General features: G+C 42.1%; 1 protein-coding gene and 1 non-coding gene across 2 annotated transcripts in view; both read left to right on the forward strand.

Moving 5' to 3' along the window:
- Nucleotides 1-304: 304 nt before the first annotated feature.
- Nucleotides 305-25,303, forward strand: part of METAP1D (methionyl aminopeptidase type 1D, mitochondrial) — a 79,631-nt gene continuing 54,632 nt past the window's right edge. Inside the window, 2 exon segments of the mRNA XM_065880684.1 lie at nt 305-592; nt 594-741. Coding sequence (XP_065736756.1) covers nt 305-592; nt 594-741 — 436 coding nt within the window.
- TRNAV-UAC (transfer RNA valine (anticodon UAC)) lies at nt 17,490-17,561 on the forward strand. The gene has a single exon. It is a non-coding gene; the product is annotated as a tRNA-Val (tRNA).

Consider the following 25,303-nt stretch of genomic DNA (forward strand, 5'->3'; position numbering starts at 1 on the left):
TCGGCAGCGCAATTGGCAGACGTCATCCTCTCATTGTTAAAAGTCAAATTTAGGATTAAGACTCCACTTAATACCGCTGAGCTCGAGGTGTCCTTGGGGAAGGAGAAGTCCCCTGACTTTACCCACTCTGGTACCCAGAATAGATTTTGCAGCTGCACACAGATCCTGTCTTGTCTGTTGTCTCTGCTGAGTAATGTAGATTCTGGGACAGCAAAGGGGCAGCTGGTGACTTTGAACCAAATTTTACCTTTCAACTGAATCCAGGGAAATAATTTGCAACAAAGAGCAGACGATGCAAAGTGCTATGTTGAACGCTAGATTGTGCTTTATTTTTTCCTCCCAACTTTACGTTTCCATGCACCAAAATGTTGATGCTACAAATATTGGATACCACGCTTACCTGACAGGCTTCTTCCATCCCACCTGGGCGCGGGGGCTCAGAGCGAGCGCGCGAACCGCGGCTGGAGCCCGTCTCTCGCGGCCGGAGCGGGCTCGGCCGGCCGCGGATTCCCCTACTGGCCCCGGTGCCTGAGCCTTTCCGCCGCCTGGGCTCCCGCAGTCAGCTCCCGCCGCGCACGCGCACTCTCCCTCTGGCGGCCTCGGCGCCTCCGGTCTTCTGCACGGCTGCGACTGGACTGCTCCAACGGGCGGGGCGGGGCGAGGAGGGGGCGAGAGCTCGAGGCCACGTGACCGACGGCAACATGGCGGCGCCCAGCGGCGTCCACCTGTTCGTCCGGAGAGGTAAGCACCTGGAGGACAGTTCCGCGGGGCTTCTCACTGTCGCTCACTGGCTACGCAGTCGGGTTCAAAGGAATACACGTCCGCGATCAGACATCTCGGCGCACACGAATGTGCTTTCAGTTCTGCGGCCAGACGCAGACACACGATGACACATTGCCACAGGAACATACCCACAAGTGTTCATTTGTCACTTGCCTAGATCACGTCACTGCGTGGCATCTATTTGCAGTCCCTCCTTGAGATTTATGGGACATTGTCTGAGGTTTTCTTCTCCCACGTCAGTTGTGTGTTTGCTGTAGCAAACTCTTTTATTCCTGAGGCGGAGCAATGAACCTACAGTAACTGAAATGCGCCTCGACCCCCAGGTGCCGCAGAGAAAGCAACTTGTATCCGTTGGCATGATTCAACACGTCTTTTGGGGAACTTGCAAAATGTGATTATTCTCTTCCATTGACTTAAAGTTAAGAAGAGGAGAAATTTTGTCTGGCTAGCTTTCAGTAGGTGTTACTCTTGTGTGAGTGGTGAGATTTTAGTAAATGTGCAAATACTTTTGCAGGTGAATCTTTGTTGGATTTGAACCGGTTTCTGAATCTTTGTTGGAAAGAACTAGGAAGTTGTTTCAAGGATGGGGGAAGAAGGAAATTAAAATATTTTCAAGGACTATTTAGGTTTCAGGCATGTAGGAACAACAGTCCTATGAGGCAAATATTATTTTCACAGTAAATGGCTACTGTTTATTAAGTGCTTTTGAAGTACATGATACTGTGTTAAGCACCTAACATATGCTAGCTACCTTTTAAAACCCAGTGAGTTAGGCATTATTCTCTGCTGATGAGAAAAGTGAGACAAAGAGGTTAAGTAATAAGACTAAGATTGCACAGATTGTAAGAGGCAAAATGGGCATTTGAACATGGCACCGATTTCTTTTCTTTTCTTTTTTTTTTTTTAAGTGCTCATTCCTCTGCCCTGCATGGCATGGTCTCTTCACAGAAATCAGTGTGCAAAGTTCAGATGAGACAGGACAAGTATGATGAACATGTGTGAGAAGTAAAAAGGAAGATGTTTTTAGAGAGGAAGGAGGTTGGTAGGCAGATAGACCTCAGTCTTTCAGTGTAAAATAGTGTTAGTGGAGATGACTAAGGAGCCACAGGAAGATAGGAGGTGAGAGATGTGTAAAGGGAAGGTGATGCAGGCAGTATTTTGGACTGGTTGGAAGGGAGAGTGGAGGCCAGTGTGAGAGTACAGCCTTGTGAAAAGAGCACCCATTTACATCTCTTAAGATCTGGGTTCCAATCCAAACTCTGTTTACTAATCAAGTTACTTTTTTTCTGTTTCCTCTTTTGACAAGAAATAATGGCGTTTAGACTTCTTTTTTGTGCACTGCAGGTAATGGTGAAGAGGATCTGGGCAGATAGTCAAGGTAGAGGAGGAGCCAAAACACACACACACACACACACGTGTTATATACACACACATATATGTATGCATATGTATATAATCTCTTTGCAGAGTATAGAAATAACATATTCATCTTTTTTTTTTTTTTGCGGTACGCGGGCCTCTCACTGCTGTGGCCTCTCCCGTTGCGGAGCACAGGCTCCGGACGCGCAGGCTCAGCGGCCATGGCTCACGGGCCCAGCCACTCCGCGGCATGTGGGATCTTCCCGGAGCGGGGCACGAACCTGTGTCCCCTGCATCGGCAGGCGGACTCTCAACCACTGCGCCACCAGGGAAGCTCCATATTCATCTTTTTTGTGACTTATGATTTTGACAAATGGTGGTTCAGACAGTCTTGGAAAAAGCTATTACAGAAATAGCTATAGTAACCCATCCCACTATACCCCACAAGAGGGTTATCTTCTGACTAGAAGAGGGGGATCTTCTGATTAGAAGAGGGAGGGAAAATATGTCATCAGGAAGACATTTAGTGATAGGGAAAGGCCCCTTTATGGGTTATTCATAATTACTTTTATTATGCATTGCAGACAGGTTGTCCTGTACCACCTGCTCTCCGCCCCCCAGGGTTGAAAATGAAGGGTAAATTTATGAAGGGTACTCTCTTTTCTCTCTTCCTCCTTTTCACCCTTTTAGATTGATGTAAATTAATCCACTATAAGTCTTTATGTGCCAGGATTTATCGTCAGCATCTATGTGCACCTTTCCCTCTTGGAAAATGGGAAGAAGATATATTTTTTTTTTTTTGGCTGCGTTGGGTCTTCGTTGCTGTGTGTGAGCTTTCTCTAGTTGTGGTGAGCGGGGGCTACTCTTCGTTGTGGTGCGCAGGCTCCTCATTGCAGTGGCTTCTCTTGTTGTGGAGCACGGGCTCTAGGCGCACGTGCTTCAGTAGTTGTGGCACTCAGGCTCAGTAGTTGTGGCTCGTAGGCTCTAGAGCACAGGGTCTGTAGTTGTGGCGCACGGGCTTAGTTGCTCCGTGGCATGTGGGATCTTTCCGGACCAGGGATCGAACCCATGTCCCCTGCATTGGCAGGCAGATTCTTAACCACTGTGCCACCAGGGAAGTGCCAGAAGAGATTTTTTAACCTCTTAAGAAGGGCATAAGGTTTCTCTCATGACTCTCCAGCTCATTGTAGCTTTAATCACAGTACACCCTCTATATAGTAGTTACCTACTTCCTCTCTCCATCCCCACTCCTAACTAGATTGTTAATTCTTGTTGAGCAGGAACCATGTCTTATCTATATGTGTATCTTAATAAGCACAGTACCTGGCTGAAGAGCTTACTGAATTGAGAGGCTGTTAAGACTTGTTCTCTTCTGAGGAATTCCCTGGCGGTCCAGTGGTTAGGACTGGGTGCTTTCACTGCCGAGGGCATGGGTTCAGTCCCTGGTCAGGGAATTAAGATCCCGCTTAAGATCCCGCAAGCCCTGCAGCTTGGCCAAATTTGTTCTCTTCTATCATGGGCTAAGGGATGGGTGGAAACTATAAGTAGTGACATTGGAAAGGGGAAAGGATGGATTAGTCTCTTGGAAGGTAGAGAGAAGGTAACAAGAGCCTTTTAGGGATGAAGGTACTCCTGGTATTAGCACTGACACTAAATCCCTGATCACAGTGCAAAATCCCTACCCTGGGGCCCCAGGAGCTCTGTCCTTGCTTAATCTCTCACTCCCAGTTCCCACTTTATTAGAATCTTTGTTCCACCTCTTGAAGCTGGCACGTAAGATCCTTTGCCCAGTGAGTATGGGAAGGAATGGTGAAGGCAAAGAAGGGAGCATATTTTCTCTTTTACACTCTTGTTCCTTTTTTTGAGCCAGTCTCTCCTGGCTTGCCTCCTGTTTCTCTGATTTTCCCAGACTTCCACTAGGCTCTTCTTCTACTTCTAGATTTTTAAATATTAGTGTTCCCCAGGATTCTGTTCTAAGCCCTCATCCCTGTTTCCTCTCTTGGTTGTCAGCAATCAAATTTACCTACCTCAATGACTGTCAAATCTATACAGTTTTTAAAAATCAACAGAGTATCCCCTGGAACTGAACACCAGGTCTGAATGCCAGCTCTCTGTTAGGTATCTTTTCCTAGATGTCTCACAGGCCCTTTAAGCTCAACAAGTCCAAAATGGAAATGAATATTTTCCTGCACATCTGCTTCTCCGCATATATACTCTGTCTCCAGTAATGGCATCGCCATCCAGGCAGTACCTAAGTGTAAGTATTTAAGGGCTTTTGGTCCCCACCACTGCCTTCAGTGTCTGTGTCCAGTGAGTCAGTAAATCCCATTTCTTGGATGCCTCCAGTTTTCTGCATGGTCTGGGTATAATTCTTTACCATCCCTTGTAACTGGTCTCCACCTCAGTCCACCTTCTTCCCCACAACCAGCTGTCTTTCTAAAATTCAGATCTGATTATGATGCTTCCCTACTAAAAAAACCTCTGGGGACTCTTCATTACTGGGATAGTCTGAATCCCTCAGCATCGAAGGATAGCACCATCTCAGTCTGGCCTCAGTTTACCTTTTCAGCCTTAGGTCCTGCCAGTTTCCTAACCTCATATCTCTGCTAAGGTTCGCCATTGTGTACCTCCTTAATTGCTTTGCCTGCAATGTCTTTTTTCACCCAGCAAACCATTCATCCTTCAAGGCCACACTTAAATGCCATCTCTCCTTTGAAGCTGTATTTGCCTCTGCCCAGGTTAAACTAACCCAGTCTGCTTACATAGCACTCAGGGCATGCCTTTATCACAACGCTTATTACCCTGTATCAGAGTATGCACACTTATCTGAAAAGTATTTGTTTACACCTCCATCTCCCTTGCTAGAATGGGAGCTTCTTAGAGACAAGAATCTTATCTTCTTCATCTCTGTCTTCCCAAAACCTGGCATACAATGTGTATACATAGTAAGTACTCAGTTTCATAACCAAATGAAAGACCTTTCAGACTGCAACCTCCTGTAGGAACATTTGTTCACAAAAGTTATATGGTAGGCCTAAAGAATAATTTATCTCAAAATGTCAGTTTTTGTCATATGACCAGCCTAGTTAGTGACTTTGTTCCCTGCCCCCACCCCCTTTTATAGTCCATCTCCATCCAAGATTAATTTAAGGCAGTGTTACTTCTGTATACCTTTTTGGGCAACTGTGAGAATTCCAGGTAATGTGAGTTGTGAGTCAGACTTACTGGAGATAATTAGAAAAAAGAGGTTGGGAGGGGGAAGGGAAGAAATCTAAAAGAGAAATGCTTAAGGCTTAAGCAGTGTAGTCATGGGAGAGATGAAGGAAGCTGATGGAAGTAAACCCTTGGACCTAATCACTATCCTGCTGTCCTTCCACAATCCATGTGGAGGGAACTGATGCCAGTGAGAGGAGAGGGGGCAGATTGTGGGCAAGTCCAGCAGAAAGTCTAAGAAAGGCACAGTTGGTGGGTGTGTGAAATAGTTTGGCTTTTCCAGAGGGCTGTGTGGCAATGTGTATCAAGGTGTAAGGTATACATACTTTTTACCTAACAATTCTGCTTTTAGGAATTTATCCTGCGAGAACAATAAGATGAGTGTACAAAGTTGGATAAATAAGAATGTTACTTTATAATGATGGTAACTGGGAAATATTCACCATAATCTGAAATGTCCATTGGTAAGAGAATGACTAAATAAATTATAGTTTATCCATGCAATGGCGTGCTGTGCAGCCATTAAAAAGATGATGTAGATATACTGTAGACTTAAAAAGTCATGGACATGCATAGAGGAGAAAAGGCTGGTATAGAACAGTAAATCCCACTTACATAAAGTTTGTATCTTTGTTTCCTTATATGTATACATGCCCAAAGAAATATCTAGCATGATACTCACCCAAGTGTTCATAGCTCTTATTTCCAGATGGTGAGATTGTACTGATTTTTACTTTCTTTATAATTGATGTGTTTGAATTTTATACATTGAGAAGATAGCATTTTTATTTTCCAAACCTTTTTTTTTTAAACTGTATAAAAGAAAAAACCAACCAAGCAAATACAAAAGATATCAAATGTTTGAATGGGACCAGACCCAAGGGAAAAATTTCTTTTACTGTGCATATTCTCTGCAACAAAGCAAAATGTCTATGTAATTTATAATATAGGAAAGGAACACCTTTAAGATTTCCATGATCAAGGAATGGTAACTGGAAATTACTTATATATACTCATTACTGTAATTTGAGATGCATATAATGCTACTAATATTTTATTATTCTTGTCTTTTTTTAACAAATGTACAAATTTTTACAAGTGCTTTTGTTCATTTGTGACTCTAAGGCCATAGATTCTTCCACTAAGAATTTTCTTATGATAGTGGTTTTTCAAAAATTTAACCTCCAGGTAGGGGAGGGGCTATATTACATAATAAATTAGGTACTTTAAACTTTTGTCAACTGACCTGAGATCCTTACTGTTTTGTATAGCTTCAGTAGGAAAATGTATCCTCAGTTTCATCAAACCAACTTAGAAATCATCTTTTGGGATGCAGGCCATGGATGATTTGGAAAATATCAATACTATTAATAAGGAGCATCCTGTGACTTAAATTCTATTCATGTTGATAGCTGAGAATGGAGGTGGATTTTTGCTATATGATTTTTTTTAACAAGTACCTTAATACAAATACAAATAAACTCTGTTATGATATGGCTTGTTACTACATAAATTAAAGCATACTTAACAATCAAATCATGACCCTGAATTCCCTAAAGTCAGACTTGTCCCTCAAGCCATGTGTGCTCTTATGTTTTCCCTCTGCTTGAAATAGCTTTCTGTAACGCATAGTTCCTGTCTCCCATTGAAATTACGAACTTTAATACACACATTGAGGCACGTAGACCCTCAATGATAAATGCTGTGCAGTCATTAACCAAAAAAAAAAAAAAAAAAGGTGTTGACCTCTATTTGTTGATGTGGAATGATATTCACAACATATATTATTTGGAAAATGCAAGTTATAGAGCAATTTAATATAATCTTATTTTGTGAAATCAAATATTGATATATCCATGTGTGTCAAAGCGTAGAACATACAGAGAGAGAGAGAAAGATAGAGAGAATGGCATTCACCTACATAAATATTCACAGTTTTTATGAAATGTTCACTTTCCCCAAGCATTGGGAATCTTTGAAAATGCAGAGTGGATGCTATGTATCTTTGGGAATTTGGCAAGATGGGAGGAGAATAAGATATATGCAAAGCTTCATTTGAACATTATCTTGTTTTTCAGTTAAAACGGTTTTTTCTTGTAGAGATTGGATTTTCTTTTTTAGCTTTTGAATGTGCAGAATTTCAAGCATACAGAAAAGTGGAGAGAGCAGTACATACCCATCACCTAGTTACAATAGTCATCAATTTATGGCAGCTCTTGTTTCATCTTTACCCCCAGCCACTTCCCCTCCCCAAGCTGGATTATTTTGAAGCACATCTCAGATACATAATTTCATCTGTAGATTTTTCATTATGTATCTCCAAAAGCCAGGAGCCTTTAAAATTTTCTTCATATATTGCACTTATCAGTTCTAGAATTTACATTTGGTTCTTTTCTTATAGTTTCCATTTCTGTGTTGAGGTTTCCCAGCTGTTTACTCACGTCCATCTTTTCCTTTAAGTACTTGTACGTACATATTTATAACAGCTGTTTTAAAGTCCTTATCTGTTAATCTGTCATCTGGGTGATCTCAGGGTCTTTTTCTGTTTTATTGACTTTTTTTTCTTGACTGTGGATCACATTTTTCTGTGCTTCATATATGTAATTGTATCTTCTTCCCAAGTGGATAATACCTTGTGGAGATTACGCTGTTTCGCCAGGCGTGGTTTTCTTCCTTGGTGGATCTGTTTGTTTTGCTCTTAGTACTAGAGTGTGGCTCTTACTCTAGTGCAGAGTTCAGCAAACTTTTTCTATAAAGGGCCAGATAGTAAATATCTTAAACTTCTGTGGGCCCTATCGTCTCTACTGCAGCCACTCAAGTCTGCTAATATAGTACAAAGGCAGCATAGACAGTATATAAACAAATGAGCATAGCTATATTCCAATAAAATTTTATTTATAAGAAAGACAGTGAGGCAGGTTTGGCTCACAGGTCTTAATTTGCCCACCTTTGCTCTGCATGTGCGTGGTTCTTATTCCACTGAGAGCCCACTTATTCAGTTCTTATTCCACTGAATGCCTGTGGGGCTCAGTGAGGTCCGTCTACTCGGGTTGGGCTAAGACTTCAACTTCTCCAAGCCCTGCAACCTCTGGAATCTCTCTTCAGCTCTCAGCCTTGCACCAGCCGCTGTCTGGTAGGCCTTGTGCCTCTCTGTTTCCCAGAACCCTCAGTACTGCACAAATTCCAGCTGCTTCAGCAGCCAGCCCTCTGCTCTCTGCCTCCCTAAGTAAACAGTGAGGGGCTGTGCTTGGCTTGGGCTCCATCTCCCAAGGCCACATTTGGGACGGTTTCCCCAGGCAGAACACTGGAGCCAATCTGGGCTCACCTTGTGTACTTATTTACCCTCAAGTTTCACTGTCCTACATTGTTAGGCAGCCAATGCCAAAAAATAGCTCCTTCACGTTTTGTCGAGTTGTCTAGTCATTTAAGGCAGGAAGGAATTCTAGCACCAGTTATGCCAACATGGCTAGAAGAGGATGTCAGGTTTTTTTTTTAATTCAGTAAGTTTATTTTCCCAGGTTTTTTTTCTTGAAATTTATTTGTTGAAGCAACTGACTCGGCATGGAGCTTTCGACATTCTGGATTTTGCTGACTGTATTTCCAGTGGAGTCATTTAAAATGTTCCTCTATTAACTGGCAGTTAGACCCAAGGCCTGACTTGATTTACGTTACACTTTTTGTTGTTGTTGTTGTTTTGGGCAAGAATACTTCCTAGAGTATTGCTTTATGTGATGTTATTGATCATTACTTGGCTCCATTAGCTCATTAAGACTTTGCAAAATGGTAATATTTTAATTCAGTCATTCCTTCTGCGTTTATTAGCTAGAAGATATCTACAGAAAGAAACTTTCTCGTCAAGTATTTGATTACCCTGATAGACCTCATCCTGAAAAGTTAAATGTTTGATTTTTTTCTCTGTATTTACCAGATTTTAAAATAACAAGTTTATCCTCCAAAAGTGACCAATGAGTTGTGTTTAGAACTGTGTGGATTTATGTTTAATTGGGTATCTACTTCCTTAATTTTCTGAAAGTATATGAAAGGATCACTCAATGTGGAAATGTAATCCTAAAGCAAGATTGAAAGATTATAGAAAGAAGAGCAAAAGCAATTGACAGAAATAGCATTTAAAAAAATGAATTTAGGGAATTCTTACTATAACAATGTTAAAGCAGGAGGTTATAGAGTAAGAAAGGATTGAACATCCTGCAGTGTTTGTTGCAAGTTGAGTGCCATGGTGTTAGTCCTTCACATTGCAGCAAGAGGTTCAGTTTTGTATCTAGTGAAACGTCAGATCTTGTGCTTAGAATAATATGCTTCTTAATATCTAGAGAGTGATTATATATCAGAAAAAGCAACTGGTAAAGATCTGATTTTGGATCCTGTCTCTACAACTTATTATCACATGAATTTAAAAAGTAACGTAATTTTCCACTCAACTTTTCTGTGAACCTAAAGCTGCTCTAAAAACTATGTCTATTAAAAAAAACAACTTAACCTTTCTGAATTTCACTTTCTTCACCTGTTTTCAAAAAAAGAAAGGGTCTAAAATTATCTAAGTTAAATGAAAATTAAGAAATTAAGTGGGAGAACCTGTGAAAGTATCTAGCACAAGAAATGTCCCTTCCCTTTTAGCAGATGTTCTCCATTGGTTGAAGCAATTACAAGGAAGCCCAGATTCGGGGAAGGGGATATAGAGTCCCTCTTGATGAGATACGTGTCAATGAATCGAGAATATCTAAGGCTGTTTCTTGAATACAATGGGAAGGAAGAAGATGGACTCCTCAAATACATGCAAAATTTTGTCTATATGGACACTTTCCTGAAGGAAAATATGCGTGACTTTCATTAATTTCTCGAAGTAAGATGATTTGAAAAAACAATAGCATCTCCCTTAGAATATCAATATTCTTTGATACCCCTCCCACTGAGAAGTGGGGTCTCACTTAGTTGCTCCACGGCACATGGGATCTTCCGGACCAGAGCTCGAACCTGTGTCCCCTCCCCTTGAGTCTAGACTGTCTTGTGACTACTTCAACCAAAAGAGAATTGGGGAGGTGATGCTGTGTGACTTTCAAGGCTGTCATAAAAGGAGATGCAGCTTCTGCTTTGTTCACTAGAACAGTCGTGCTGGCAGCTTCAGCTGCCTTGTAAGAAACCCAACTACCCTGGGGCTGCTGTGTTGTGAGGAAGCCAAGCCACTTGAAGAGGTTCTTTGAAAGTTATCCAGTCAGGAGACCTAATCTTTGAGTCATCCCATTGCAGGCACCAGACATGTGAATGAGCCTTCAGATGGTTCCAGCCCACAGCCCTAGAGTCATCCCCAGCCAAGTCTTCTTCTTTACTCAGGGCCTCAGATATCATGCAGCCTCAGACATTCATTTCCAAATTCCCGACCCAAAGAATCCATGAGCATAATAAAATTATTAGTTCTGTTAAAACACTGTTAACTTTTGGGTAACTCGTTACAAAGCAGTATTAACTAGAACACTATGTAATATCTAAGAGCCAGCAGCAATTAATTTTCAGTGGAAAACCTAAAGGACAACTTATAGGTAGTACATGCAGGCAGGCAGTCACAAAATATCTCCCACAAAACTTGGAGTCACCACACACAACAAGTGTGGCTTATCACCAGATATTTATTTATTTATTTAAAAAATTTTGTTTAGACTTCCCTGGTGGTGCAGTGGTTAAGAATCCGCCTGCCAATGCAGGGGACACAGGTTCGAGCGCTGGTTCGGGAAGATCCCACATGCCGCGGAGCAACTAAGCCCGTGAGCCACAGCTATTGATCCTGTGGTTTAGAGCCCGCAAGTCACAACTACTGAGCCTGCATGCCACAACTACTGAACCCGTGTGCCTAGAGCCCATGCTCCTCAACAAGAGAAGCCACTGCAATGAGAAGCCTGCGCACCACAACAAAGAGTAGCCCTCACTGACCGCAACTAGAGAAAGCCCGTGTGCAGCAACGAAGACCCAACACAGCCAAAAATAAATTAATTAATTAATTAATTTAAAAAATATATATTTTTTTGGCTGCCCACGCTGCTTTTGGGATCTTAGTTCCCTGACCAGGGATTGAACCTGCACCTCAGCAGTGAAAGCATGGAGTCCTAACCACTGGACCGCCAGGGAATTCCCTATCACCAGATATTTATAGTCTAGATGAAGTTTATTAATCGGGAGTCATTTTTACCATAAGTGATATTACTCAGTATCATGGCTGACTTTCCACATTTGCCAGGTTTCCAAAGAGAACAGAGCTAGAAAGTTAACCCAAGGTCAAATGTGTCAATAGAGAACTATCCATTGAGAAAAGCAAAGTAAGAATATTAATATTAGACAGAATAGAATTTAAGGCAAAAAGCATCAAAGAGGACAAAGAGGTTCATGGACCTTTTCTCTTTCTACCCTCACTATCCCCTTAATGATCTCATTAGTCATATGACTCTAATAACCCATTAAGCTGTTGCCTCCCATGTTTATGCCCTCAGCCAAGACCTTTCTCCTAAATTCCAGACTCATACATCCATCTGCTTACTTGACATTTCCAAATGTCGAAATCGACATGTGCAAAACTCCAAAACTGGACTTCTAATCTCTTCCCTAAAATTTGCTCCACTCCAAAGACTTCCCTACCTTAGTTGTTGGTAATTTTATCCTGTCAGTTTCTCAGACCATAAACCTTCAGATCAACCCCAATTCCTTTCTTTCTCTCACGTATCCAGTCTGTCAAGAAATCCCATTGAATCTACCTTTTTTAAAAAATAAATTTATTTATTTATTTATTTTTGGCTGTGTTGGGTCTTTGTTGCTGCACACGGGCTTTCTCTAGTTGTGGTGAGCGGGGGCTACTCTTCGTTGCGGTGCGCGGGCTTCTCATTGTCGTAGCTTCTCGTTGCAGAGCAGGGGCTCTAGGCACGCAGGCTTCAGTAGTTGTGGCACGTGGGCTCAGTAGTTGTGGCTCGCGGACTCTAGAGTGCAGGCTCAGTAGTTGTGGTGCACGGGCTTAGTTGCTCTGCGACATGTGGGATCTTCCCGGGCCAGGGCTCCAACCCGTGTCCCTTGCATTGGCAGGCAGATTCTTAACCACTGTGCCACCAGGGAAGCCCCAAATCTACCTTTAAGATATACCCAGAATGCATTTTTGACACCCCACTGTCACCACCCTGAGTTGAGTCACTATCATATCTTACCTGGATTACTGCAGTAACCACTTACTGGTCTCCCTGCTTCTACCCTTGCCCTCCTATACTGGATTCTCAACACAGCAGCCAGACTGAACTTTTAAAAATGTTAAGTCAGATCATGTCATTCTTTTGCTGAAAACCTACTTCACTCAGAGTAAAAGCCAAACTCCTCATAATGTCCTGTAAGGCCCTACTCATAGCACTTAACACTTTCTAACACACTGTATGACTTATTTATTTGTCATGTTGTCTGTTGCCTACCTCCCCACATATATAGACTATAAGTTTGGCAAAGAGAAGGATTTTTGTTTGTGTTTTTCCCTGATGTATCCCAAGTACCTAGAACAATGCCTGGCACATAATAAGCACTCAATAAAGATTTTTTGAATGAATGAATGAAAAGTGGCTAGTTAATAGTGATACAGTAAAGTTATTAATAATGAATCTTTGAGTCAAATAACATGTTAAAATACATAAAGCAAGAGCTGTTAAAAATAAAAGGAAAAATGGATAAAACCGCAATCGTAATAGGAAACTAGCATGCCTCTAATTTGTCAATTTAAGTAGACATAATAAGGTTATTGGATTTCAGAATGTTATAATTAGTAAATTTGATTTAATATTAAATTTGATACCTTGGATTAGGTTTTTTTTTACAAATATACACAAAATAGGTTAAAAGATGGTAAGTTATGCCACTGAAAACCTCAGTAAGTTCTAGAAAGAAAAATTGTATAAACTGCATCCTCTGATCACAAAGCAATAATGCACAAATTAATGGGGAAAGAGGAGATTTGACCCAAGTATTGTGGAAACACAAAAGGAAACTAAATAGTGGGGTATGTACCATTTACACTGTACTGGCCTTGGAATACACAGTTCTTGTCCTGTGAGTTCACAGTCCTTGGTGGAATCAAACATGTAAATCAATTTTGCCACAGAATAAGAAGGATGCACAGATAGAGGTAAGCATATGATGCAATGGGATCATCCCGTAGAGACCGACACGCCTTCACCTTTACAGAGGAGGAGAAGACTAGGCTGAGTCCTCCAGTGCAAGGAGGGCCTGGTCAGATGAAGGAGTCTAGAAACAGAGAGGCCTCTTGTCCAAAGGCAGAGAGAGGGGTGAGAGCCTGTGCAGCCTTCTGGGATCTCGGCTGGTTTAATATGGCAAGCAAGCAGGGTGAGAGCTAGGGAGTAGCCAGTTGGAGATGCTTCTTTTGGCAGTAAAATGTATAGCATTTGGGGACTACCTGAATGGGACAACTGAAGCATGTGTGTGAAAAGGGGTAAAGATACCAGACTCCTGCTCCCTTAGGGATGGAGGAAATGATAGATGTGCATGTAGATAGTTTTTCAGCTGGGAGAGGAGACAGAAAATTGAAGAAGCTCCTCGTCCCCCAATTACTTCTGTTTCTTTCTGTACATTTTTGCAGAGATTAGAGATGAAATGAGGTAGGGGGTTGGGAAATAGGAAGAAAAAATGATAAGGGATAATAGAAGGATTGCCCAGCAGTGTTGAGATCCAAGTGAAATTAGAGGCCGTGTATCTGTAGTGACCCCATTCATTGCCACTGTGTGATTTTCTCCAAATGGGCATCATCCTGTGTGTATAAAAGAGTGAAGGTAGATAGTTGGATTGATTGGAATTTTCCAGATGGATGCACTGGAAGGACCAGGGAGGAAGAGAAAAGGGGAGTGGGGGGTTAGCAAGAGGGGGGTTGAATTAATGCATTCTAGAGTCTAGCCTAGGCTGGAAGTTTCCCAAGGTCATGGACCTTGTCTATTTTGTTTGTTTCTGGGCTCATTATTATTACAGTGAATAATCTAGAACATAGAAGTAAAAAGGGAAGAGACTGATAGTTTGGTTGGGGGGGGAAAGGAGTTGTCCTAAGACGAGAATTTCCAGCAAGAGCAAAGAACAGGTATAATGGGAATTAGAAGTGAGGAACTGGAAGATTTGGGGGTAGTAGTCTGGAGTTTCACCACGGAGGTGACTTCTGAACTGGGTTAGATGGTTTTTAGTTTAATTGGAGAAAGAAGCCTAATACCTATAACAATGCAAAACAGTATGATAGTGCTCTGGGAAAAAGAGGAAGGAAAGATAATTTGGGGCTGATCACTTCACAGAATTGGGCCTTGAAGGATGAGTAAGGTGGTCAGCAGAGAGGCGGAGGGATGATGGAGGGGCATTCCTAAGGGGGTAAAGCAGGGCAGCGGTGGGGAAACCATGTGAATACAGGAAAAGTCAAGACCTGTTCAGAGGGTTCTGGAATGGAGGATTTGGCTGGAGCTGAGAGTTTGCGTAGAAGAGTTATGAAGAGGAAGATTAATAATACAGGTTAAGGCCAGGTGATGAGAATGTTGAAGGTCGCCTTAGGGTTTATCTTATAGGCAGCAGAGACTGATGAAGGTTTTTGATAAATAAGTGAAATAACCTGCAGCTGGTGGTGCCCTGGATGTATTGAAGAGGGAAAGCTATCGTATCATTTGGGAAATATTGGTGGAAACAAAGTGATGGGGGCCTGAATTAGTGCCTTGTCTGCAGGATGGAAAGGGAGAGATGGATGCAAGAGAAATGATACAGAGAAGGAGGAATCAGGACCTGGTGGTTAGAAAGGGGACCTGAGGAAGGAGAGGAGCTGTCAGAGCAGAAAAGAGGGAGTTGGCAGAAACAGAGAACCTAGTCAGGAAAAGAGGCTCAGGAGGAAATTTGGGGATGACTCAGTAAGGGTCAGTGAAATTGGCCACTTGGAGGTCATAGAGACTTAGACCAAAATTTTAGCAGTGGAAGGAGAGATGAAAAGTGATGGTGGTGGCTGCAGAGAAGTGTGGAGGTTCTTGGTTCTCTTTTTAAACAACAACTTCATCAAGATATAATTCACAGACCATGCAATTCACCTATTTAAAGTTTACAATTCAGTGGTAGGTAGTGTATTCAGAGTTGTGCAACCATCACCACCATCAATTTTATATTTTCATCACCCCTGAAAGAAACCTCTTACCCATTAGTAGTCACTCTCCAATCCCCCTATCCTCACCAGCCCTAGGTAACCACTAATCAGCTTTCTGGCTTTATAGATTTCCTATTCTGGACATTTCAAATACATGTAATCACATAATGTGTGGTCTTCTATGACTGGCTTCTTTCATTTAGGACTGTGTTTTCAAGATTTATTCATGTTGAAGCATGTATCAGTACTTCATCCCTTTTTTAATTGCCAAATAATATTCTACTGAATGGGATATCACATTTTGTTTATCCATTCACCAATTGTTGGACATTTGGGTTATATCCACTTTTTGACTCTTACAAATAATGCTGCTGTGGACATTTGTGTACAAGTTTTGTGTGGACGTACATTTTGGTTTTGACATAGAGGTCCTGGCTATGTTTAGACGCAGAGGGAAGGAAGGCAACTGGTAAGGAACAAGGACCACGGGAAATTCTGGAGAGCAGGGGGCTTCCTGGAGAGAGAGCAGCCCTGAAAGAGGTGAAAAGGAATAGAAGGAGGAGAAGGGGGAAAATTCCCCTTGGAAGTGGTGAGAGTATCTCTACTTCTACAACAGGAGTGAAAGACGAGTGGGAATTTCTTTTTCTGTGAATGAAAATATATTTTCTGATTATAAAAGTAATACAAGGAAGGCTGTATAAAGAGAGGCTAAGAGTGTGGGTTGTCAAATCAGGCTCCTTAGGTTCGAATCCTGATGCTGCTGCTTACTAGTTGTGGAACCTTGGGCATGTTAACCTATCCAGGCTTCAGTTTCTTCATTTTTAAAATGGAGTTGAGACAAGTACTTACCTTACTAGGCTATTATGAAGATTAAAGAAATGATACCTGTGCAGCTGTATTAGTTATCTCCTGCTGTGTAACAAATTACCCCAAATGACAAACTCTATGTCACAGTTTCTGAGGGGCAGGAATCTGGGTGTAGCTTAGCTGGGGGGCCTATGGCTTAGGAGGTCTCATGAGGTTGTAGTTGAGCTATTGGTGGGAGCTGTAGTCATCCCAGCACTTGACTGGGGCTGGAGGACCCACTGCCAAGCTCACTCACATGGTTCTTGGCCGGCCTCAGTTCCTTGTGAAGGCCACTTTCTTGCCACCTGTGTCTCTCCATTGTACTGCTCACAACATGGCAGCCTGCTTCTTCCAGACTCGTGATCCAAGGACGGTACCAGAGTGCCCACTGTGGCAGAAGCCGCAGTCTTTTATAACCTAATTTCAGAAGTAACATCCCATCCCCCTGCTCCCACAGACCAGTACAGTGTAGCGGACCAGGGTGTGGATGCCAAGAGGCTGGGTCATTGGCGACCACCTTGGCTACCACACAGTTCTTAATAATAAGCCCTTAATAACTACAGTTGGCCCTTGAACCATACGGATTTGACCTGCATGGGTCCACTTATACATGGATTTTTTTTTTTGATAGTAAATACTACAATGCTACATGGTCCACAGATACTGAAGGCTGACTATTTATTTGCAGATGTTCTCCTGCGAGGACGGTCAGCACCCTTAACCCCCGGGTTGTTCAGTGGTCAACTGTATTCATAGTGGAAATATTAAGATATTATAAAAGTGGGGCTTCCCTGGTGGCTCAGTGGTTAAGAACCCCCCTGCCAATGCAGGGGACACAGGTTCGAGCCCTGGTCCAGGAAGATCCCACAGGCCGCGAAGCAACTAAGCTTGTAAGCCACAACTACTGAAGCCCACATGCCACAACTACTGAAGCCCACGTGCCTAGAGCCCATGCTCCACAACAAGAGAAGCCACTGCAATGAGAAGCCCACAGACTGTAACGAAGAGCAGCCCTCACTTGCCGCAACTAGAGAAAGCCCGCATGCAGCAACGAAGACCCAACGCAGCCAAAAATAAAAACAAATAAATAAATTTATGTTTTTTAAAAAGATATTATAAAAATATATATAGAAGAGGGAATTCCCTGGTGGTCCAGTGGTTAGGACGTGGCGTTTACACTGCCGTGGCCTGGGTTCAATCCCTGGTCGGGGAACTAAGATCCCCCAAGCTGAGTGGTGCCACCAAAACAAAAACAAACAAAAAAAAAGTATAAAGAAGAAAGTAAAAGTCACTCACAGTCCACCATTTAGGTAGAATTGGCATTTCTAAAATGACTTTTTCCCTAAGGAGGGCTACTAGTAATAGGACCATGATTTCTAAAAATTCCTTCCACATCTCCGAGAGAAAGCTTATTAATTACTGAAATATTAACTTAGGAAAATGAACATTTGGGATCCTTATATCTCTCACATTTGGAGTCTGCACATCACACTTGTTTATCCTTCTGTTCAGCATTGTGATAATTCTGAATTTGGGGCATCACATACCCTGTCTCTGTCATCAGTAAGATTGTGATTTTCCTATAAGATCAAATAGAAATAGGTCACAGATGAAAAGAACACCCTCACCGGACTCCCTGCCAACTGGTTGGTCCAGCTGAAAACCAGCCCCTCTAAGAATTGATGTTACAAAAACAGCTCCTCTGTTGTCTTCTGTCATTTCTCCCCTACTTTATGCTCCATGAATAGCAGCTGTTCAGGGTATTGCCGAGTGAGCACAGGGGTGCTGCAATCAGAAATGTGAGTGAGCGACACAGCAGGAGAAGGCTGGGGCCGAGGGAGGTGTGTTCTGGTGATACAGTGAGTAAGTGGGAGACATGACAAACAGCCAGACAGCAGTACGATGGCCCACTGGGAAGCATATGAAAGATTATCAATTACCTCGATTAAAAAAAAGAAAGCCCCCAGAAGTCTCTTTCACCAGTAGAGAAAAATCACAGCTGCTGAGGAGAGTCTTGTCAAGTCTCTTAGGTGGATTGGTGCTTTGTGCTAGCTTCTTTTATAAAAGTCAGATTAATTTTCTAATACTGTTTTCTACTTTAATGTTATTGCTTTAATCATTAGACTATCACCAATTCCTTCAGGCAATAGGAAGCGATTGAAGATTTAATGAGATTCATATTGCTTGTCCTTAAATGTTGATGACTTCCTTCATGCATATTAATCATTCCTGACCTTGATCTTAAATTCCTTCCCAGCACAGATTCTCATCAAGCATACCTACTAGATCCCTCAGTGTTCACCAGGCACCTGGTTTGTTTCCAACAGTACATTAACTCTAATGTTCAGTGTACATCAGATTTTTCAGTACCCTTGTCTGATTTGTCTTCTAGTTCTTACTATGATTATAAATCTGGAAAATTTAGGGGGAGAAAAATCAGCAACCCTGAAGAGGGGATTTAGCCTAGTTTAAAAGACTGTTCTGTTCAGCAGACCTTGAACATGCCTTAATTGGTTGTCTAGGTCAGTATGTCCAACTGGCAACTCTCAGACCCCATCCAGGCCACAGAGTGTTTCTGGGTGGCTGAAGTGTGTGTGCTCCGGCTGGCGATCAGCAGGACTCAGCCTTTGTCCCCTGCTTTGGCGGCCCCAGCCTTTAGTTCAGGCCTACCCCCTCCTGCCACAGGGGCCTGGGAAACCCTGGCTGACCACCTGGTCTCCTCATGCCCAGCATCCGTGCATCTGCATCCCCACCCTTGCCCCAATTATCTCCTCAGCCACCTTGGCAGATTTTCTAACCAACAGTCCTTGCCCGAACCAGGACCCAGGAAAGGAGTCGTTGGAGTGTGTGAGAGGAGAGAGGAGAGGGCTGAGGAGTCGGGGGGGGGGGGGGGGGAGATGAAAGTGAGAGCGAAGGGGTGTGGGGGAAAGAGGGAGAAAGGATCACATCAGTTGAAGAGAAAATAAATATGTAAGACCTTGAGGGTGAGGGAGTCTGTATACAAGGAGACAGAACGAGTAGGAAGAACTAGGTAAAGAGGTGAAAGAGCTTGCGTACGGTGATGCTGAGATGAGGACCAAAAGAGGTAAATTTGCGTGTGAAAGAGGCCACCTGTGAGAGAATGGGAAGAGAAAATGGAGAGAGCAAAACAGCTCTGCTCCATAGAACCTGACCAGGCGCATCACTGGGAAACACGGTCTAACAAAGCAGTTTTTCAGATTTGTGAATATGTTTTTGTTTTTTGTTTGTTTGTTTGTTTTGCGGTACGCGGGCCTCTCACTGTTGTGGCCTCTCCCGTTGCGGAGCACAGGCTCCGGACGCGCAGGCTCAGTGGCCGTGGCTCACGGGCCCAGCCGCTCCGCGGCATGTGGGATCTTCCCGGACTGGGGCACGAACCCGTGTACCCTGCATTGGCTGGCGGACTCTCAACCACTGTGCCACCAGGGAAGCCCGTGAATATGTTTATAACAAAAAAGTATTGTTATAGAAAAGTTAAACCGCAAACAGACCCTTAGAAGATTACATTACATTAAGGTTATTTTAGGATGTCCCAAATGCTTGCTGGCATGTTGATTGTCTTAAATGTGGCTCATCCCAACCAAGAAGTTGGACAGTATCAATTTTGATGATGTTAAGTGCGTACCATTTTTAAAAAACAAATAAATGGAGTGCTTTTTACATACAAATGGAAGTTTTTCATCTTCTTAAATAATCATCTGTTGATATCATTTAACTGAATAAGTAGGAAGATATCCATTTTGTGAAGTAGGTTTCTCATATGTAATGATCAAAATCTTTCTCTTTTAAAGATAACTTTTAAAATATAGTCAGAAATTTTCATACCTTTTAACTCAATTATTTAATTCCACTTCAACAAGTCTATATTCAGAAAATAACTAGAGATGCTGGCAAAGATTTCATTTTAAGGATGTCTATTATAGTATTAATCATATTAGCGAAGAACTGGAAAATCCCTAAATGTCTAATAAAATAGAGGAATGATTAAATTATGATACATCTGTAAGATGAGAGAGTCTATTATATAGTCACTAAACTACTTCTTCTAATTCATCTCCACACTACACTCAGGTGGCCTTTTAAGTAGCACATTGGATCATTTCACTTCCTCTTAAACCTTTCCTTGGCTTCCCATTGCACTCACCATGAAAATCCTGACCTCCAAGGCTTTGTCTTATCACCCCAACTCTCCAGTCCCTCCATTTCTGTCTACTGGCCTGCTTTTCAGGTGCTCTCATTCCCTAAGCCCTTTCCTCCCCAGGACCTTTGCACATGAACTTCTCTTCCCCAGCTGTTGTCTGGTTAAGTCCTGCTTGTTCTTGAGGTCTTAGCTTCATCAAAGGGATTTCCTGACCCTCTTTACCACCCCTGTACTCCACCCCCCAGTATACTCACTCATTGTGACCTAGGCTTCTCTTTCATAATACATACCACATTTTAAAATCATATGTTCATTTGTGTGGTTGTTCTTTTAATGCCCAGGTCCCCTCTGAACTTTGTCATTTTGTTCTCCTTTCTGAGAGAGATCCTCAAGTTTATTCTCTGCCCCTTCTTTTGAAGTTTTCCTTTCTGTTGTCATATTTTTAATCTCCCAGAGTCTGTTTTGTTCCCTTAAAGTTTTGTTTAAAAATAGTATTCTGTTCTTGTTTCATGGTTGCAACATGGTTTCTTGAGTATATTATTAATATACTCACCATGGTTTCTTGAGTACATTATTAATAATTTTCTAGAAATTTTCTTCTCTATATATTATTTCCTCAGAGGTTTTTGTTTTTGTTTTTTGGTATTTATATTTTATATAAGAGACTTTCTCAGACATCTGGAAATCCATGGTTGCTTGCTTCTGTATAAGAATGGGGGATTTAGGGGCTTCCCTGGTGGCGCAATGGTTGAGAGTCTGCCTGCCGATGCAGGAGACATGGGTTCGTGCCCCAGTCTGGGAAGATCCCACATGCCGCAGAGTGGCTGGGCCTGTGAGCCATGGCCGCTGAGCCTGCGCATCCGGAGCCTGTTCTCTGCAACGGGAGAGGCCACAACAGTGAGAGGCCCACGTACCGCAAAAAAAAAAAAAAAAAAAGAATGGGGGATTTAAAAATCTGAGTGGGCTCATGAAAGACAAGGAAAGACTGAGAAACTGTCAGAGACTGTAGAAGACTAAAAAGACTTAACAACTAATTACATTGTGGAATCCTGGATTTGGAGGCTGGCCCAGAAAAAAGGACATTAGTAGAAAAAATGGTGAAATTCGAATAAGATCCATACTTCAGTTCATATTAATCTACTAATACTACTTTCCTGTTCTGGATAGTAAAACTCTGGTTATGTACAATGTTAACGTTAGGGTAAGCTGATCGAAGGATGTGTAGGAACTTTTTGTACCGCTGTTTCCCTTTGTACTATTTTCAAAATAAAAACAAGATAAACTGAGTGGAAGCTCTGAGCAAGGAATGGGGACAAGCTGCTGTGGGTCAGCTCAGCCATGGGGTGACCTGATGGGGCCATTGAATGAGAAAGTGAGAGAGATGATAAGCAGGGAGGAACAGGTTCAAAGCAGCATGGCATAAAGATCGCCCAGGCTTCAGGGAGGAGAATGATTTGGAGGAGGACTTTAGAAACTGAGAGAACAGTAGGGTAGCATTTGTAACCATTTGGGGCAAAAAATGACAGTGGCTTGGACCAGGGTCGTGGGCGTGGAGAGAAGTGGATGGTTTTAGGAGCTGTTGGTGAGGTAGACTCACAGAATGGTTGTTGCTTGGATTTGGGGATGGGGATGATGGAAAAGGATGAGTGGTCGGGGACCCCCTGATTCCCAGGTTCTGGTTTAGGCAGTTGAGTGGATTATGGTACCATTCATAGTGAACACTGGAGGGAGGACAAGGTTTGGAAGAGAATATGATCAATTTAACATGGAGAGTGTTAAGTGTGAAGTGCCCAGAGAGAGCCAAATGGAGATTTCCGGTAAGCGGAGGAGATGAACAGGTCGGGAGAGTTTGGGGAAGGGATCTGGGCTAGAGATGCAGATTTGGAAGTCATGAACATGTGGTGGCTATGTGACGGAACATAGGTAAGCTCCCTAGGGGAAGGTAGTAGCTTGAGAAGAAGAGGAGTAAGGACAGAACCCTAAGAAAAACTGATATATAAGGAGTAATCAGGGAAGGGAAGCCTACAAAAGAGGCTGAGGAGTAGCTAGAGAAGTAGGAAGCCTTTATGGGTAATTGCCTTTTAGTTAATACTTTAAAGTATCATCAGATTCTGAGGTAAGTTTCCAGATTCAGTATGGTTGACTTCTCTCCTCAGCACCAACCCTGCCTTTCCAAATACCTTCCAGATACCCTCACATAGAGTCCTGCTGCTACTTGACATTCAGTAAATCCAAACTAAGTCCTCCCCAGACCAGAACCAACTTATCCTCTATTCTTTCCCCTTTCTGTTAATGACACCACTGTCATCAGAGTCATCTTTGACTCCTTTCTGCTAATCTGTATGTGTTTAACCAATTATCAGGTTATGTAAATTATACCTCTGCAGTCTCTGGTGTCCATCCCCTTTCTTACATTCCTTAAATTACCACAGAGGTTTAATCCCTCGTTACTTTTCATCTGTCCTCTTGTAATAGCCGCTTAACTGTGCAGTATCCTGATTCTCCATTGCAATCCATTCTACCCTTTTAACTTCCCTAAAGAGTAATTTTTAAAAAATTTTATTGAAGTATACTTGACTTACAATGTTGTGTTAATTTCTGCTGTATAGCAAAGTGACTCAGTTTTATATATATATTCCTTTTCATATATATATTCTTTTTCATATAAGAGTAATTTCTGATATTGGCATTAACCTACTTAAAAACTTTAATAATTTGCTTAATTAAATCTAAACTGAGCTCTTTAAACCTTTCAGAATATAGTCTTATTTTACTCTTCCAAATAAGCGTACTCAATACTTTAGCAAAAACAAAACCACTCGACACTTCATATACTCCGGCCTTTCATAACTCTACACTTCTGTTCATGCTTTACCCTCAGCCTATTATGCTGTTCCTTTGCCCTTCATTTTTGTCAAAAGCCTCTCTGTATATCAAGGGCTACGTCAAGCACCACCTTCTCTATAGAGCCTCTCTTGGTCTTCCCTAATAATTGCCATCTTGCCTGTCTGCCTCCCTTCCTTCCTTTCTTCCACCAATATTGGAACCCTACCAGTTAGGGAAGTTGCAGGAAACTGAAGTCATTCTGGCTATTTCAAGCAGAAGTGCCTTTAACATGGAAACTGGGTGTCCATAATTGTTGGGAGGTTAAAGAAACAGCCTGTTGGCGGAGCGTGCGGGAACAACTTCCAGAACAGCTCCTCCTTTCCTCCAGAACCAGCCCACCAGGTGAGTTAAGCTGCCACCACCTCTAACTGCTTCTGAATACTCACGAAGCCGATGTGGGATGCTAGGATGCTGCTCAGAAAACCCTTACATTTCCCCATCGTGCTCACCAGCAGAAGAAAGAATAGCAGAAGCAGCAAGAATGAGGCCGCCATCACACTCCCCACTTCAGATCTCCCATGAATGTTTCTAACTGGTAAGGTGAAATTCAGATGTAGAACCTTGATGTTGGGGAGTCTGGGACACATAGTTCTCAGCTATTGAGTCTCCACAGTACAGAAGACAACTGAAGAGGAGGTTGGAATGCATGCTGAGACGATCATTTTTTCCACAGACACTTAGTGTGAGCCATGGGCTGTTATATTTGTAATAGTTTTCACACTAACCTTGTCACACCAGTGGATTATCAAGTCTGCTAGGATAGGAGTATGAATAATTCCTCTACCCCCTCCCAGTAAATACACAAGTTTCTATAGAGGGTAAGAACTAAATAACTATTTGCTATATGAGTGAAACTGAGTCATCTTGCCAAGACTAGCATCATTACTTGGATATAAGGGAAAACCTTTTAATATTAACCCAAGACAAGACAAGGGAGTAATTAAAAGGAAGTCTAAAAAACTCCAGAGGAAATTTCAGTTTGTTTATGTACAAAACAGAAGTTTGAGATTCTAGCTACAAATTGCTTCTTTTTTCTAACACTGAAGAGAAGAGAGCCTGTAGATGGTTCTAATGTCATTGAATAAGAAATGTCCTGTGGGGGAGGTGCAATTGCCATTGATGTTTGAAATGAGAAAACTCAGGGTAGTAGATGGAATTGAGTCCTGTAAACTTGTGTCTGCTTATTAAGAACAGAAATAGATGACTTACTGTGATGATTAAAAGAAAAAGAAAAGAAGTAAAACAAAGTTACTAGAAAATAGATGCCTCTGGAAAATAAGGAGGACTTTCATGTCACGGATAACCAAGGTGATCAACTTGACTTCGTGGCTATGGACAGATTTATGAGGATGTAAGGACTCTAATAATAAATTGCAGTCAGGGTTTGAAGGATAACTTATTAAGATACAACAAATAAGATAAATTGTATTAGAAATCTTTTCTTTATCTGAGATAAGAGGCTCACTTAAGAGATACTTCCATAAGTAGTGCAGAGGTAGGACCGTAAAACTAAATAAGGAGTGGTAACTTCAGCTCTGGGTATAACACCATGTGACCTTAGGCAGGTCCCTTAGTTGGCAGCCTGTGGCTTCAGCTGCCATTCCTTTGCTGATTGATCTCTCTGTCTATTCATTCCCCAAAGCTCACTGTCCTCTAGGCTATCCCAGTGGTTCTAACTGTATTGTGCATTTAGAATCACAAGAGTCTTTAATGTCTTCCCACAGTTCTTTAAACTCCTTATTTTAGAACACAAATCTCTTCATATTTTGACCCTGTGTGCATCTCTAATCTTGTGATGGGCACTCTTCCCTCAAGCCATAACACCTATAGATTTTACAAAGGCTACTCTTTGTGTGAAATGCATATACCACGACTATCCTCATCTGGCACTACATTTATGCTCATTCTTT

This window comes from Phocoena phocoena, chromosome 7 (assembly GCF_963924675.1).
Source record: "Phocoena phocoena chromosome 7, mPhoPho1.1, whole genome shotgun sequence".
NCBI lineage: Eukaryota > Metazoa > Chordata > Mammalia > Artiodactyla > Phocoenidae > Phocoena > Phocoena phocoena.